We start from the raw sequence: 13,248 nt of genomic DNA, 5'->3' as shown, positions 1-13,248 counted from the left end.
TCAACAACTGTGTCAAATACGGTCCAAATCGATCTATAACTTGGTATAGCTCCCATGTAAACCGATCTCTCGATTTGACTTCTTGAGCCCCTCGAAGCTGCAATTTGTGTCCGATTTGGCTGAAATCGTGCATGAAATGTTCTGTTATGACTTTCAACAACTGTGCCAAGTAAGGTTCAAATCGATATTTATCCTGATATAGCTCCCATATAAACCGATTTCCCTATTTGTCTTCCTGAGCCCCTGGAAGCCGCAATATTATTCCGATTTGGCTGAAATTTTGCATGCGGTGTTCTATTACGACTTCCAACAACTGTGCCTAGTTCGTTCCAATTCGGTCAATAACCTGATATAGCTCCCTTGCATACTGATCTCCCCATTTGACTTCTTGAGTCCTTACAAGGCGCAATTTTTGTCCGATTTGGCTGATTTGCATGGGGTGTTCTGTTACTACTTCCAACAACTGTGCCAAATATGGTCCAAATCAGTCTATAACCTTATATTGCTCCCATGTCCCAAACCATTCTCTCGATCATCCTTGTTCAGTTCCTAGAAACTTTAATTTTGCTGGTTTGACAGAAGTTTGATATGTGGAATAAAATTATGCCCTTCAACTTAATTTATTGGGTTGCCTAAAAAGTAATTGCGGATTTTTTAAAAGAAAGTAAATGCATTTTTAATAAAACTTAGAATGAACTTTAATCAAATATATAATTGCCATTTTGTTCGATAACCTTTTGCCATCTTCCTGGCAAATTTAGTATTCCATGCTCGTAGAACTTCTGGCCTTTATCTGCAAAAACTGAACCAAGTGCGATTTTATAGCCTCATCATTGCCGAAAGTTTTACCATTTAAGGAGTTCTGCAAAGATCGAAATAAATGGTAGTCTGATGGTGCAAGGTCGGGGCTATATGGTGGATGCATCAAAAGTTCCTAGCCAAGCTCACTCAGTTTTTGGCGAGTGACCAAAGATGTGTGCGGTCTAGCGTTGTCCTGGTGGAATATGACAACTTTACGATTAACCAATTCTGGTCGCTTCTCCTTGATAGCTGTATTCAAATTGTCCAATTGTTGACAGTAAACATCCGAATTAATCGTTTGGTTCCTTGGAAGCAGCTCAAAATATACCACACCCTTCCAATCCCACCAAACAGACAGCATAACCTTCTTTTGGTTGATATCAGCTTTTGAAGTGGTTTGAGCTGGTTCACCATGCTTGGACCATGATCGTTTTCGACTAACGTTGTTGTAAACAATCCATTTTTCATCTCCAGTTATGATTCGTTTTAAAAACGGATCGAATTCATTGCGTTTAAGGTGCATATCACAAGCGTTGATTCGGTTTGTTAAATGAATTTCTTTCAATACATGTGGTACCCATATTAAAATTGACGCCAAACAAACAAATGTAAACAAAATTTTCGCGCACTTTTTTTCTAAAGCAAGCTAAAAGTAACAGCTGATAACTGACAGAAGAAAGAATGCAATTACAGAGTCACAAGCCGTTGAAAAAATTTGTCAACGCCGACTATATTACTACTATATTACCGACAATTACTTTTTGGGCAACCCAATATTTCCTATAAATTTTTAGCAGAATCCATGGTGGTGCGTTCGCAAGATTCAGCCCGGCCGAACTTGCCTGTGTCTTCGATGTGGCAACCAGTCCAGTTCTCTACACTAGTTTCGATACCTCCATGTTGCATGAATTCACGGTGGCCATTACCATAGTCTCCAATACAAGGCGATCAGTTCATAAGCTTTTTCGGCACTCCATCTCAAGTGACAACTTACATATCAAATGTGACACATCTTCGAATCCGACCAGGTTTCCTATCCACGCCTCAATAATGTAGTCATATTATGGCCTTCCCCATTCCTCTACGAGGTGGCACAACCTTGTGCAGAACGGTTTCCACCTGAATCACTTTGACATAGCATGCTGGTTAAACTTGAGCAACTCTCCGTATGTCCTACTCATTATCGAGGTATCTTCTATACGTTACATGGTCTTGAGTTTAAAGGGTGTACAGCTTTTTTGCCTGAAGGGCTTTGGTGTTGCATAAATTGCCTTACTAGATTTTTCCTGTTGCCTGGCCAGAGGGGGTACCAGGATACCCAACTGCCAACATATTTGACAATTGGAAGCTCTTTACTAGATCAACCTCATTGTTCTCAAATCTCAAAGAAGATTTCATTTGGTTTTTTTTTTTTTCATTAAAATATTAATGTCGAATTTTCAATTGCTTTGGACAGTCGAGTCGAGTTTTCATTGTTGAATGTTGTTTATATCTCAGCTCTAATCTGCTTAACTGTATGTGTGTATGCTTGACTGACTTTGTAGTTGACTTAAGATCCATTATACTTGGAATGTGGGCTAAGCAAAGCACAGAAGACCCTATGAGTCAGATAATAAGTCAAAAGAGACATAATAAATGTTTGTTTCGAGTTTCATAATAACAAAGCCAAACCGAGTTTCTGTGGCCAAGGTAATGGCAAAACCGACACTTTAAGTATTGCCCACCAAAGGAAGCCTCTATGGCTAAAGAAAGAAGTGTTGCATTTCTACGGTATTTCTGTGTGTGTGTGTGTGTGTGTGCTTTTCGTTTGACTGTGTTAGTTTGATTCATACAACTTTAACTTTCATAGACATTAAAGACAAATTACCCAACACAATGACAAATTATTTCGCATTTGCCTCGACAAAGGAACATTAATTTCGAGTTTAACTTTATTTTGTAAGAGGTTGGACGACAATTCGCCATAGCTGTCATTCCCTTGAATGCTCAACAATACAAAGGACAATGCTGCGGATGGTTGAAAGGTGGCCTTAGAAAAGGGATTTCTACATTCCCATGACGTCCAAGCAAGGGACCTTTCTGCTCCTTTATTTTTGTTAATCCTGAAAATTCATGCGGTGCCGATGAGCTGTTCGTTCGTCTTGGCTTTAAGGATTAAAGTTTTGTTTTATTTCCTTGGGGATATTGCGTTTCCGTTTCCGTCTCCTTGTTTCGTAGTTTTCTTCCTTACCTTAAGTCCAAAGTTTGTGTTAATGAGTTTTTGGCAATACTTCTTAAATGAAGTTGACTTTTCTTCGCCAACAGAGCTTTACATTTTGATTAATAGTACAGTTTAGTTTAGTTAGCTCAGTCAGTTCAGAAAACCCAAAACGTAGAAGGATATTTAAATCATTTTGCCAAATTTCTATTCTTATACCAAATGACTGAAGGTGGGTAACTTTGATGCTTTGGAAAATGTGAAATATTTAACTCCATTAACTCCGCCAAATGGGGGAGGGGAAGAATTTGTTTTGAGTAATTTATATGAAGAGACCACAAAATGTCTTCAGAGAGGAAAATACCTAAAAAAAAATAAAAATTATTTTCAGATAAAGTGTCTTACTTTTAATGCTTCAGTTAAATGTGTGGTGTTTAAAAACCACTAAAGAGGTGTGTTAAGGAACATAGTAGGCGGGTAGAAGTAGTAGTACGGTATCGACGTCACGCGCTTACAACACAGTGCATAGGAATATGGTTGAGGAAACATAGTATGGGCATCGAATTGGTTTGGGCTCTACAAATCGAAGCGACCAGATGCCATACTGCCTAATATGTTGTAAAGGGCTGTACCATGGGCGATGCGACAACTTGTGGTGATTTTTACTATAGGAGCTACGTTTTACTGGCCTACTTGCGACCAAATGGCGGGAGATTAGGTTTCCCGCAAGCGGGAAAGATATGACTCTACCTGGCAAAAAAAACTATAGGCCAAATAGCCTCTCATTGTTCGTCCTTCGTCACGTATATTGGAAACCTTACTGACAATTTAGTGGTATATAGCTATCAGCATACGTATAACTGCCTGTTGTAGTTGACCTCATCAACAGGAATTTGAAGATAGGCGACTTCACTTTGCTCACCTTCTTTGGCATGGAAAATCCGTATGCAAATGCAAATTTTGCCCATGATCCTTCCACTAAGTAACAGGGGCAAACTTCACACATGTCAATGAGTGCAGTCCCATACAAGTTTAAGCTCAATGATAAGGGGCCTCCCTTTTATAGCCGAGTCCTAACGGCGTGCCGCAGTGCGACACCTCTTTGAAGAGAAGTTTTACATGGCATAGTACCTCACAAATCTAGCCAGCATTAGGAGGGGAAAACCACCGCTGAAAATTTTTTCTGATGGTCTCGCCAGGATTTGAACCCAGGCGTTCAGCGTCATAACCTCTGCGTTACGGTGGCCTCCGTATAATTACGCGAAATTGTAATCTATAAATGAGGCTGAGGGGAAGATGGGTAGTGGTTAACTTGGTTGAAGCTCTAGAGAGTGAAGTCAAAGTGAGTGGAGAAATGTTTATAAACAGCGAATATCGATGACTTGAGTTTCGCGACATAATGTCATACCAGGGAATAACAAGTCGCACGAAACTGGTAGGTAGAACTTTTGGTTCGCTCACTGAGGAAATGTTTCCAACACTGAGTACTTTAAAAGAAGTCATAGCCGGGCACTGCGTATATTAGGTGCTATGGCGGCTGAAAGCTGCATTGATGAGTGTAAGGAAAATAGGATCGAACACTTGCAATTTTTTATTTCCAGATCGGCAGGTGAATAGGCCCTCCATCCTGTTCACGGGCGGTTCTTTACATATATTGGTTGTAAAGTCGAGGTCTCAGTAGCAGATAACATGCTAAGGTCTGATACCAAAACAGCAACAGACGCAGCTAATTAACCGCCGAGTGGAAAACACTATCGTAGCAATCCTTTAGTGATTTTTGTCCTTACTCATCACTCTTGCTTCTTTGCTATTTTAAAGTTAAAACAAAAATATCTCTCTTTTTACACCTTGTCATTGCATGCTTATAGCTGCTCTTGTACCATTTCAAATTGACATTGTCCCCCCTTTTTTTGTTGCAAATTTATTCCGTAATTTATTGGGGTAGTGTTAATAATGTTAATTAATTTTATTTATTACAATTTGCAAATGAAAGTTAAAGCTGAGAGGGGCTGAGGGAAGATCGAAAAAAATAGTGCAGCAGGACAATTGTTATGCAAAGCGACAATGTTGTTGTCGACGATAACAATGCAGCGGATGTTGATGAAGAGGTTGTGCGAAAAGGAAGCAGGTGCAATCGAAAACTAATTGAATTTTCAATTTGCAATATGCCGCAAAGGCATATGTGTGGTATTATGCTGTTTTCGAGGCTAGTTGCAAAGGTTGGGGAAAATTTATGGAGGCACAATATTTGGTTAAAAAAAAACAACTAAAACATTTTAGTTTTTTTTTAAGATGTATTTCTATACTTCACCTTGCCATCGAAGTTTAGCTCTTCCCCATCTGAATAAACCATCTAAGGTTGTTCTTGGGTTTGAAAACTCTAAGGACGATTGTAATGTCATTATGGAGGCAGTAAACATAGGTTTTCTCTAGGCGATCGTAAAACAGATATAAGACTTGACCTTGGGAAACCCTGTTTTTATACCCACCACCATGGGATGGGGGTATACTAGTCTAGTCATTCCCTTTGTAGAACCTCGAAATATTGATCTAGGACCCCATGAAGTATATATATTGGGTTGCCCAAAAAGTAATTGCGGATTTTTTAAAAGAAAGTAAATGCATTTTTAATAAAACTTAGAATGAACTTTAATCAAATATACTTTTACACTTTTTTTCTAAAGCAAGCTAAAAGTAACAGCTGGTAATTGACAGAAGAAAGAATGCAATTACAGAGTCACAAGCTGTGAAAAAATTTGTCAACGCCGACTATATGAAAAATCCGCAATTACTTTTTGGGCAACCCAATATATATATTCTTGATCGTCTCCACATTCTAAGTCGAACTAGCCATGTCCATCCGTCCGTCCGTCTGTCAAAATCACTATAGTGGTCGAACGCATAAAACTAACCACTTAAAATTTTGCACAGATACTTCAAATTGATGTAGGTTGTTGTGGATGGCAAATGGGCCATAGCTGTTCAGATTTGAATATAGCTCCCATATAAACCGATCTCCCGCTTTGACTTCTTTAGCTCTTACAAGCCGCAATTTTTGTTAGTTTTGGCTGAAATTTTGCACATAGTGTTCTGTTATGACTTCCAACAATAGAGCCAAGTATGGTCCGAATCGGTATATAACCTGGCATAGCTCCCATATAAACCGATCTCCCGATATGGCTTCTTAAGCCCCTGGAAGCTCCATTTTTTGTCCGTTTTGGTTGATATTTTGCACATAGTGTTCTGTTATGACTTCCAACAACTGAAACAAATGCGTTTCAAATCGGTTCATGATATAGCTCCCATATAAACCGATCTTCTGATGTGATTTCTTGACCCCTGTGACGTCTCAATTGTCATCCGATTTGGCTGAAATTTTAAACATAGTGTTTTGTTGTGACTTCCAACACCTGTGCCAAGTGCGATCCAAATCGGTCTATAACTTGATATAGCTCCCATATAAACCGATCTCCCGATTTGACTTCTTTAGCCCCTGCAAGCCACAGTTTTCATCTTTCGTATACATTTTGCACATTGGATTTTGTTACAACCTCCAACAACTGTGCCAGGTATCGTCCAAATCGGTCTATAACTTGATATAGCTCCCATATAAACCGATCTCCCTATTTGCCTTCTTGAGTTCCTGGAAGGCGCAATTTTTGTTCGATTTGCTCATAGTCTTCTGTTATGACTCCCAACAACTGTGCCAAGTGCGATCCAAATCAATCAAGAACATGATATAGCTCCCATATAAACCGATCTCCCGATTTGACTTCTTTAGTCCGTGGAAGCTGCGATTTTTATCCGACTTGGTTGAGATTTTATGTTTTGACTCTCAACAAATGTGCCAAGTGCGATTCAAATCGGTCTATAACCCGATATAGTTCCCATATGTTAGCAACATCCTTGGTGATGGGTTCCCAAGATTCTACTTGGCCGAACTTAGCACGCTTTTACTAGTTCTTTCTTCGCTTCAGAGTATATTGGTTCCTGCAACTTGGTCAAATTAATGGTCTAATCCCTCAACCATGTTAGTACGGTTGTCTCACTACCTGTAACGGATCCTGAAGACAGCTACCCGATTTAACACCACAGGCACCCGACGCAGAACCATCAACGACTTTCTCGAAATTAGGAAGACTAGGATGGATAAAGACCCTAATGCTGAAACATCAAGCAGTGCAGTGACAGAGAACTCAATGCTGCCTATCACATAGGGAGCCGAGAGAGAGAGACCAAACCTATGAGACCATAACCTTCTCCCAAAATCTCCATTTACTCAAGATTTGAAAGACTAGTATAGTCAAAGTTCATAATAATGGAACATCAGGCAGTACAAGTACGGTAGACTCAATGCAGCCTAACGAATAGGGTTGGAATGGAACGAATAGGGAATCATTTCCGACTTTTTCGAGATTAGGTAGACTAGGATATGCAAATTTCCTAATATTAAAACATCAGGCAGGAACGTGACGGAAAACTCAATGCAGCCTTAAGAACAGGGAGCAGATGATGGGCTTCTTGGGAGTGTGTAGGCCATCACCCACTCCAAAGAAGGCCATCTAATGGATCCAGATAAACATCCACCGGAGCGAGACTGACTCACACGCTCTGATGGAGAAAATCTGCAAGGCAAGATTCGTATTGCCTTAATTCGGGAGCCATAGACGACCCGGAGAAAGTTTCTGGACTGAACCACATCAAGAACTAATTATTCAATGCTAACACTGGTACTCGGTCGAGGACTTGCGTTATTTATCATAAAAATTTAAATTATGACCCCTTCGGGAAAGAAAATCAGCACCAGAAAACCCCTAGATGAGCGAGGAGATTCGCAACATTGGGAAAGAGGTCCGCAGACTTTTTAACAGACTACGTCGTAAAAAAGCGGAAGTATATTGGGATGTGTATTGCACACGGCTCAAGAAATACAATAGAATTACCAGAGCGGCGCAACGTGCCTACTGGCAGCTATTCTGCGAACAGGTCGATAGCGTTAATAACGCCGCCAAGATAATAAAGTTTCTCTCAAAAACCCATGTCCAAACTAACTAACTAACGTTAGTAAACGACATGGGAGTGAGAGCAGAGACAACGGAGGACATGTTGAGGCTTTTGAAGAAAACCCATTTGCCACAGGATCGTTGGGACTTACGAAGACATCGGAATCTTGGAATCTCAAGCCCAAGCCCAGAAAAGCAAGTTATTCTCCGCCAAAGGCCTACAGGCCTATAAGCCTTATGTCCTTTCTACTCAAACCATGGAATGCTTTGTGGATACCATGATAAAGAGTAGAACATCAAGCGAACTGCTTAAATAAAAAACGGCATGCCTATGTCAAGGGAAGGTCGGTGGAGATTGCCCTGCACAAGGTTGTGCATAAAATAGTAGAATCCTACGATGCCAAGACGCACACATTGGCGGTATGCATTGACATCGATGGGGCGTTTAATAATGTGCGGTCCGACATACTGATCTAATCTAAAGACCAGTACCGGGTGGACCGAGTCCTTAGAGACTGGATAAACCATATGCTAAGGGACAGGATGTCCCATGACATAAATATAAGGCAGAAAGTGACACAGGGCACCCCACAGGGGAGCATTTTATCGCCACTCCTTGGGGTGACCACCATAATTAACCTATTACGGAAGCTGCCTGAGGTGGGATTTGAACCCGTCTGCTATGCAGACTATGTTATAATACTTCTACCCAGAGAAGACAGAAATTTTCCTGTTCACGAGAAAGGCGAAGGTAGGCCAATTTAACGCACCATAATTCCTCAATAGGACGATTTCGACATCTGACAAGGTCAAATACTTAGGTGTGATCTTGGACGGGAAACTGAGTTGGGAGTATCACATTCAGGAACGTACTGAGAAGGCTCACAGATGTTGGACATAGGCCTGAAATGGGGCCTTATTCCGAGGATAGTCTACTGGCTCTAAATAAGCATGATAAGACCAATATTTACTTAGGGCTCTGGAGACTATTTTAGATATCCGACCCATTGACATTCAAATTAAATGTGAGGCAGCCTCTGCGGCTATGAGACTTAAAACGATGGAAGAAGGATTGATGATGGGAACAGCTCATACCATCACGGTATAATCGAGGCGACGATAGGAAACCTGGAAGGAAGGGCAGAGGTTTCCAATCGGATACCTGAAACGAACCTTGAGGTCGTGTGCGAGGCACTGCTGCCAGCGGCTCAGTCTTGGACTAACGCAACCCTATTATTGCCATCTGGAAGATCATGTTACGCGGATGGATCAAAACTATGGCACAGAGTGGGCCTGGGAGTCAACATTGAGAGTCCATGGACTGAGATCTGGTTTAGACTTCCTGACCATAATGCAGTCCTGCAGGTGGAGATCCGGGCGATCACGGAATGCTCGAAGTGGTGTTAACGCGAGGACGTCGAGTATGAAAATTTTTACGAACAGTAAAATGGCATTAAGGGCAATAACAACCAGGATGGTAAGGTAAGTAACAGTCTTACTGTGTAAGAAGGAGATTAACGTTTTCTCTGAGGATGGCACAATCCGCATCGTTTGGATTCCGGGCCATATCAGAGTAAAGGGAAATTAAAGGGCTAACGATTTGGCATTGAAGGTCAGAGAACGTTTCGGGTCGACGCAATCCGATTTAAGGGCGTGGACGACAAACCCATGTAACCCTGTGGAACATCGAAACCGTCAGTTGGTTGGCGAAAATCCTATGGGGTGATCCGGATCGTAAGAGGACGATCTGTTATTGAATGGAAGTAGAAAAGAGGTCAGTATAGCTTTTGGTATCATAACGGGACCCATAGGACTACGAGCTCACTTATGCAAAATCGGTGCGGCAAGTCTGGACCTATCTAAGCCAAAATGATAAAATATGTCGAAGGGCCTTACACAACTCACTATCTCAAATTCCAGCAAAATCAGATAACAATTATGGGTTTTATGGGCCTTAAATCGGCATATCGGTCTATAGGGGGGCTATATCAAGATATAGTCCGATATAGTGTATCTTCGAATTTATCCTGCCTATGAACAAAAAAGAATCTGCTCAAAGTTTCAGCTCAATATCTCTTTTTTTAAGGATTGTCGCTTGATTTCAACAGACAGACAGACGGACAGACGATGTTCGTTCGTCTAGATTGACTAAGATTTTTACTACAGTGAGAAATATTGGGTTGCCCAAAAAGTAATTGCGGATTTTTCATATAGTCGGCGTTGACAAATTTTTTCACAGCTTGTGACTCTGTAATTGCATTCTTTCTTCTGTCAGTTATCAGCTGTTACTTTTAGCTTGCTTTAGAAAAAAAGTGTAAAAAAGTATATTTGATTAAAGTTCATTCTAAGTTTTATTAAAAATGTATTTACTTTCTTTTAAAAAATCCGCAATTACTTTTTGGGCAACCAATATAAAGGGTAATTTTTTTGAGGTTAGGATTTTCATGCATTAGTATTTGACAGATCACGTGGGATTTCAGACATGGTGTCAAAGAGAAAGATGCTCAGTATGTTTTGACATTTCATCATGAATAGACTTACTAACGAGAAACGCTTGCAAATCATTGAATTTTATTACCAAAATCAGTGTTCGGTTCGAAATGTGTTCATTCACCGTTCAGCGATGAGGCTCATTTCTGGTTGAATGGCTACGTAAATAAGCAAAATTGCCGCATTTGGAGTGAAGAGCAACCAGAAGCCGTTCAAGAACTGCCCATGCATCCCGAAAAATGCACTGTTTAGTGTGGTTTGTACGCTGGTGGAATCATTGGACCGTATTTTTTCAAAGATGCTGTTGGACGCAACGTTACGGTGAATGAACACATTTCGAACCGAACACTGATTTTGGTAATAAAATTCAATGATTTGCAAGCGTTGCTCGTTAGTAAGTCTATTCATGATGAAATGTCAAAGCATACTGAGCATCTTTCTCTTTGACACCATGTCTGAAATCCCACCTGATCTGTCAAATACTAATGCATGAAAATCCTAACCTCAAAACAATCACCCTTTATATACTTTATAGGGTCGGAAATGGATATTTCGATTTGTTGCAAACGAAATGACAAAAGTTATATACCCCCATACTTCGGTGGTGGGTATAAAAATAAATTTAATATTTAAAATCATTCAAAAATTTTCTGCCATTATCATACCACCTCCCTTATGGAATTACTGAACTTTTTTTCTTTGTTACATTTTACTAAAATTATGTGCATGAATTGCATATAATAAATTAATAAAAATGCTCATTTATAATTTATACTTAAAACTGTATGACTAGACCCCAGGGCATTCAAGTGTTCGTTCAATAAATCCGCAATAAATCGTGATTTTGAAATCAATTTGCAAATTTACTCCCCACAACTATTATGCTATTAAAGCATCCCTTCCACCAGCTTCCTCTATTCAGTTGTCCACTTTGCTGAATTTGGTTATATTTATCACAATTATTTGCACACACACACACACACACAATACAAAAACTCACCGATACACAAAAGCTTTTGCTTCTGTGTCCTGTTGGCTTGCATTATCTTTCCAAGTGTTCAGCTCTGAGTACCCTTTTGTGCTCAGTACTTCTTGCACCTCTTTACTCACTTGAAATTAGATAATTGCATCAACTCGATTTGTTATTGGATTTGAAGATCTATCTCATCAATGTAAGATTTCTTTACTTGCACCGCACATTCCTTTCCCTACTGCCATACTTCACTGTGTTTCTTCTTAATAAGATGGAATACTAAGTCACTTTGTTGCTCGCCTGAATGTGAGTGCGCTCGATTATCTTTTTAAGGATGGTTGGGTTGGGTTTGGTTTGCTTTGGTTTGCTTTCGGAGAAATCTGGTTCAGTAGTGCATGGCTGACATGGAGTGCGGCTGATGATAGTGGCTTTAGCAAATGCTGCCTTTGTCGCTTTTGGCTGTGGCAAAAGCGTTTTCTATTTTGCCGGCTCTTAACTTCATTGACAGAACTGTCAGCATGATTTTCTCATGCTCCATTTTACCCCACTTTTAGCCAGAGAACTTTCAAATTGGCGATTGGATAAATGCAGCAGCACAACGACACAGTGGTTAAGTGGAAGAAAAAAATGTCCCTTGACGAAATTTGGTGGATTGGATGGGAAGGATTTTTGTGAGTCATCAAATTTGCCTAAAATACTCTCTAAGGACCCTAAATGGCCTAGTTTCCCGTGAAAGAAATGAAGGACTAGCACTGAGGCAAACCTAACAAGTTTCACCATAACGAATGCATGGAAAAAAGTTTGAGTGATAGTAATCCCCAAGATGGAAACAATACATCATAATTTCACGAAGAACTATAGGTCCAACACATCAGGACGAAGTACTATGACTGCCCCACAATGCGACAGAGGTCTATAGGCCCAGTCTGGCATCGTTTTTATACCCACCACCATAGGGTACACTAATATAGTCATTCAGTTTGTAACACCTCGAAACATTGATCTAGGGCCCCATAAAGTATAAATATTCGTGATCGTCTCGAAATTCTGATTCGAACTAGCCTTGTCCGTCCGTCTGTCGAAATCACAATAGCGGTCGAACGTGTAGAGCTAGCCGCTTGAAATTTTGCACAGATACTTTATATTGATTTAGGTCGTTGGGGATTGCCATATAGGTTCAGATTTGGATATAGCTCTTATATAAACCGATCTCCCGATTTGACTTTTTGAACCCATGGAAGCAACAATTTTTGTCCGATTTGGCTCATGTTTTACACATAGTGTTCTGTTATGACTTCCAACAACTGTGCCAAGTTTGGTTGAAATCGGTCAAGAACATTATATAGCTCCCATATAAACCGATCTCCCGATTTGACTTCTTGAACCTTTACAAGTCGCGATTTTTATCCGATTTGGCTGAAAATTTGCGTTCTCAACATCTGCGCCAAGTACGATCCAATTCGGTCTGTAACAAGATATAGCTCCCAAATTTTAGCATAATCTATGATGGGTTCCCAAGATTCGGCCCGGCCGAACTTATGAAGCTTTTCTATCTGCAAGTATGATTTCGTCATGGCGGCTGAAAGTCTGGATAACCCAACTATCATTCAGTGGACCTTGTCTCCCGTATTGCGGGAATGTAGAAATGGAACGAAATTAATCTCACAGTCCACTCTTCGGCAAGAAGTGTAAACAGCCATAGTGAGACCAGATCTGACCTATGCAGCACTGGTCGCGGAGAAGTGGCCACGTACGAGGGAGTACGTGAAGGTCCAGAGACTGGC

At 40.4% G+C, this 13,248-nt stretch overlaps 1 protein-coding gene across 1 annotated transcript in view; it reads right to left on the bottom strand.

The window, feature by feature from the left end:
• Window positions 1-3,174: 3,174 nt before the first annotated feature.
• Window positions 3,175-13,248, bottom strand: part of LOC106092351 (ovalbumin) — a 56,150-nt gene continuing 46,076 nt past the window's right edge. Inside the window, exon 4 of the mRNA XM_059368814.1 lies at window positions 3,175-3,362. Coding sequence (XP_059224797.1) covers window positions 3,190-3,362 — 173 coding nt within the window. The 3' untranslated portion in view covers window positions 3,175-3,189. The remainder of the gene's footprint in view (window positions 3,363-13,248) is intronic.

Source organism: Stomoxys calcitrans, chromosome 5 (genome assembly GCF_963082655.1).
Source record: "Stomoxys calcitrans chromosome 5, idStoCalc2.1, whole genome shotgun sequence".
Taxonomy (NCBI): Eukaryota; Metazoa; Arthropoda; class Insecta; order Diptera; family Muscidae; genus Stomoxys; species Stomoxys calcitrans.
Note: the sequence above shows the minus strand (reverse complement) of the source record. Positions and strands in the feature narration are given on the sequence as shown.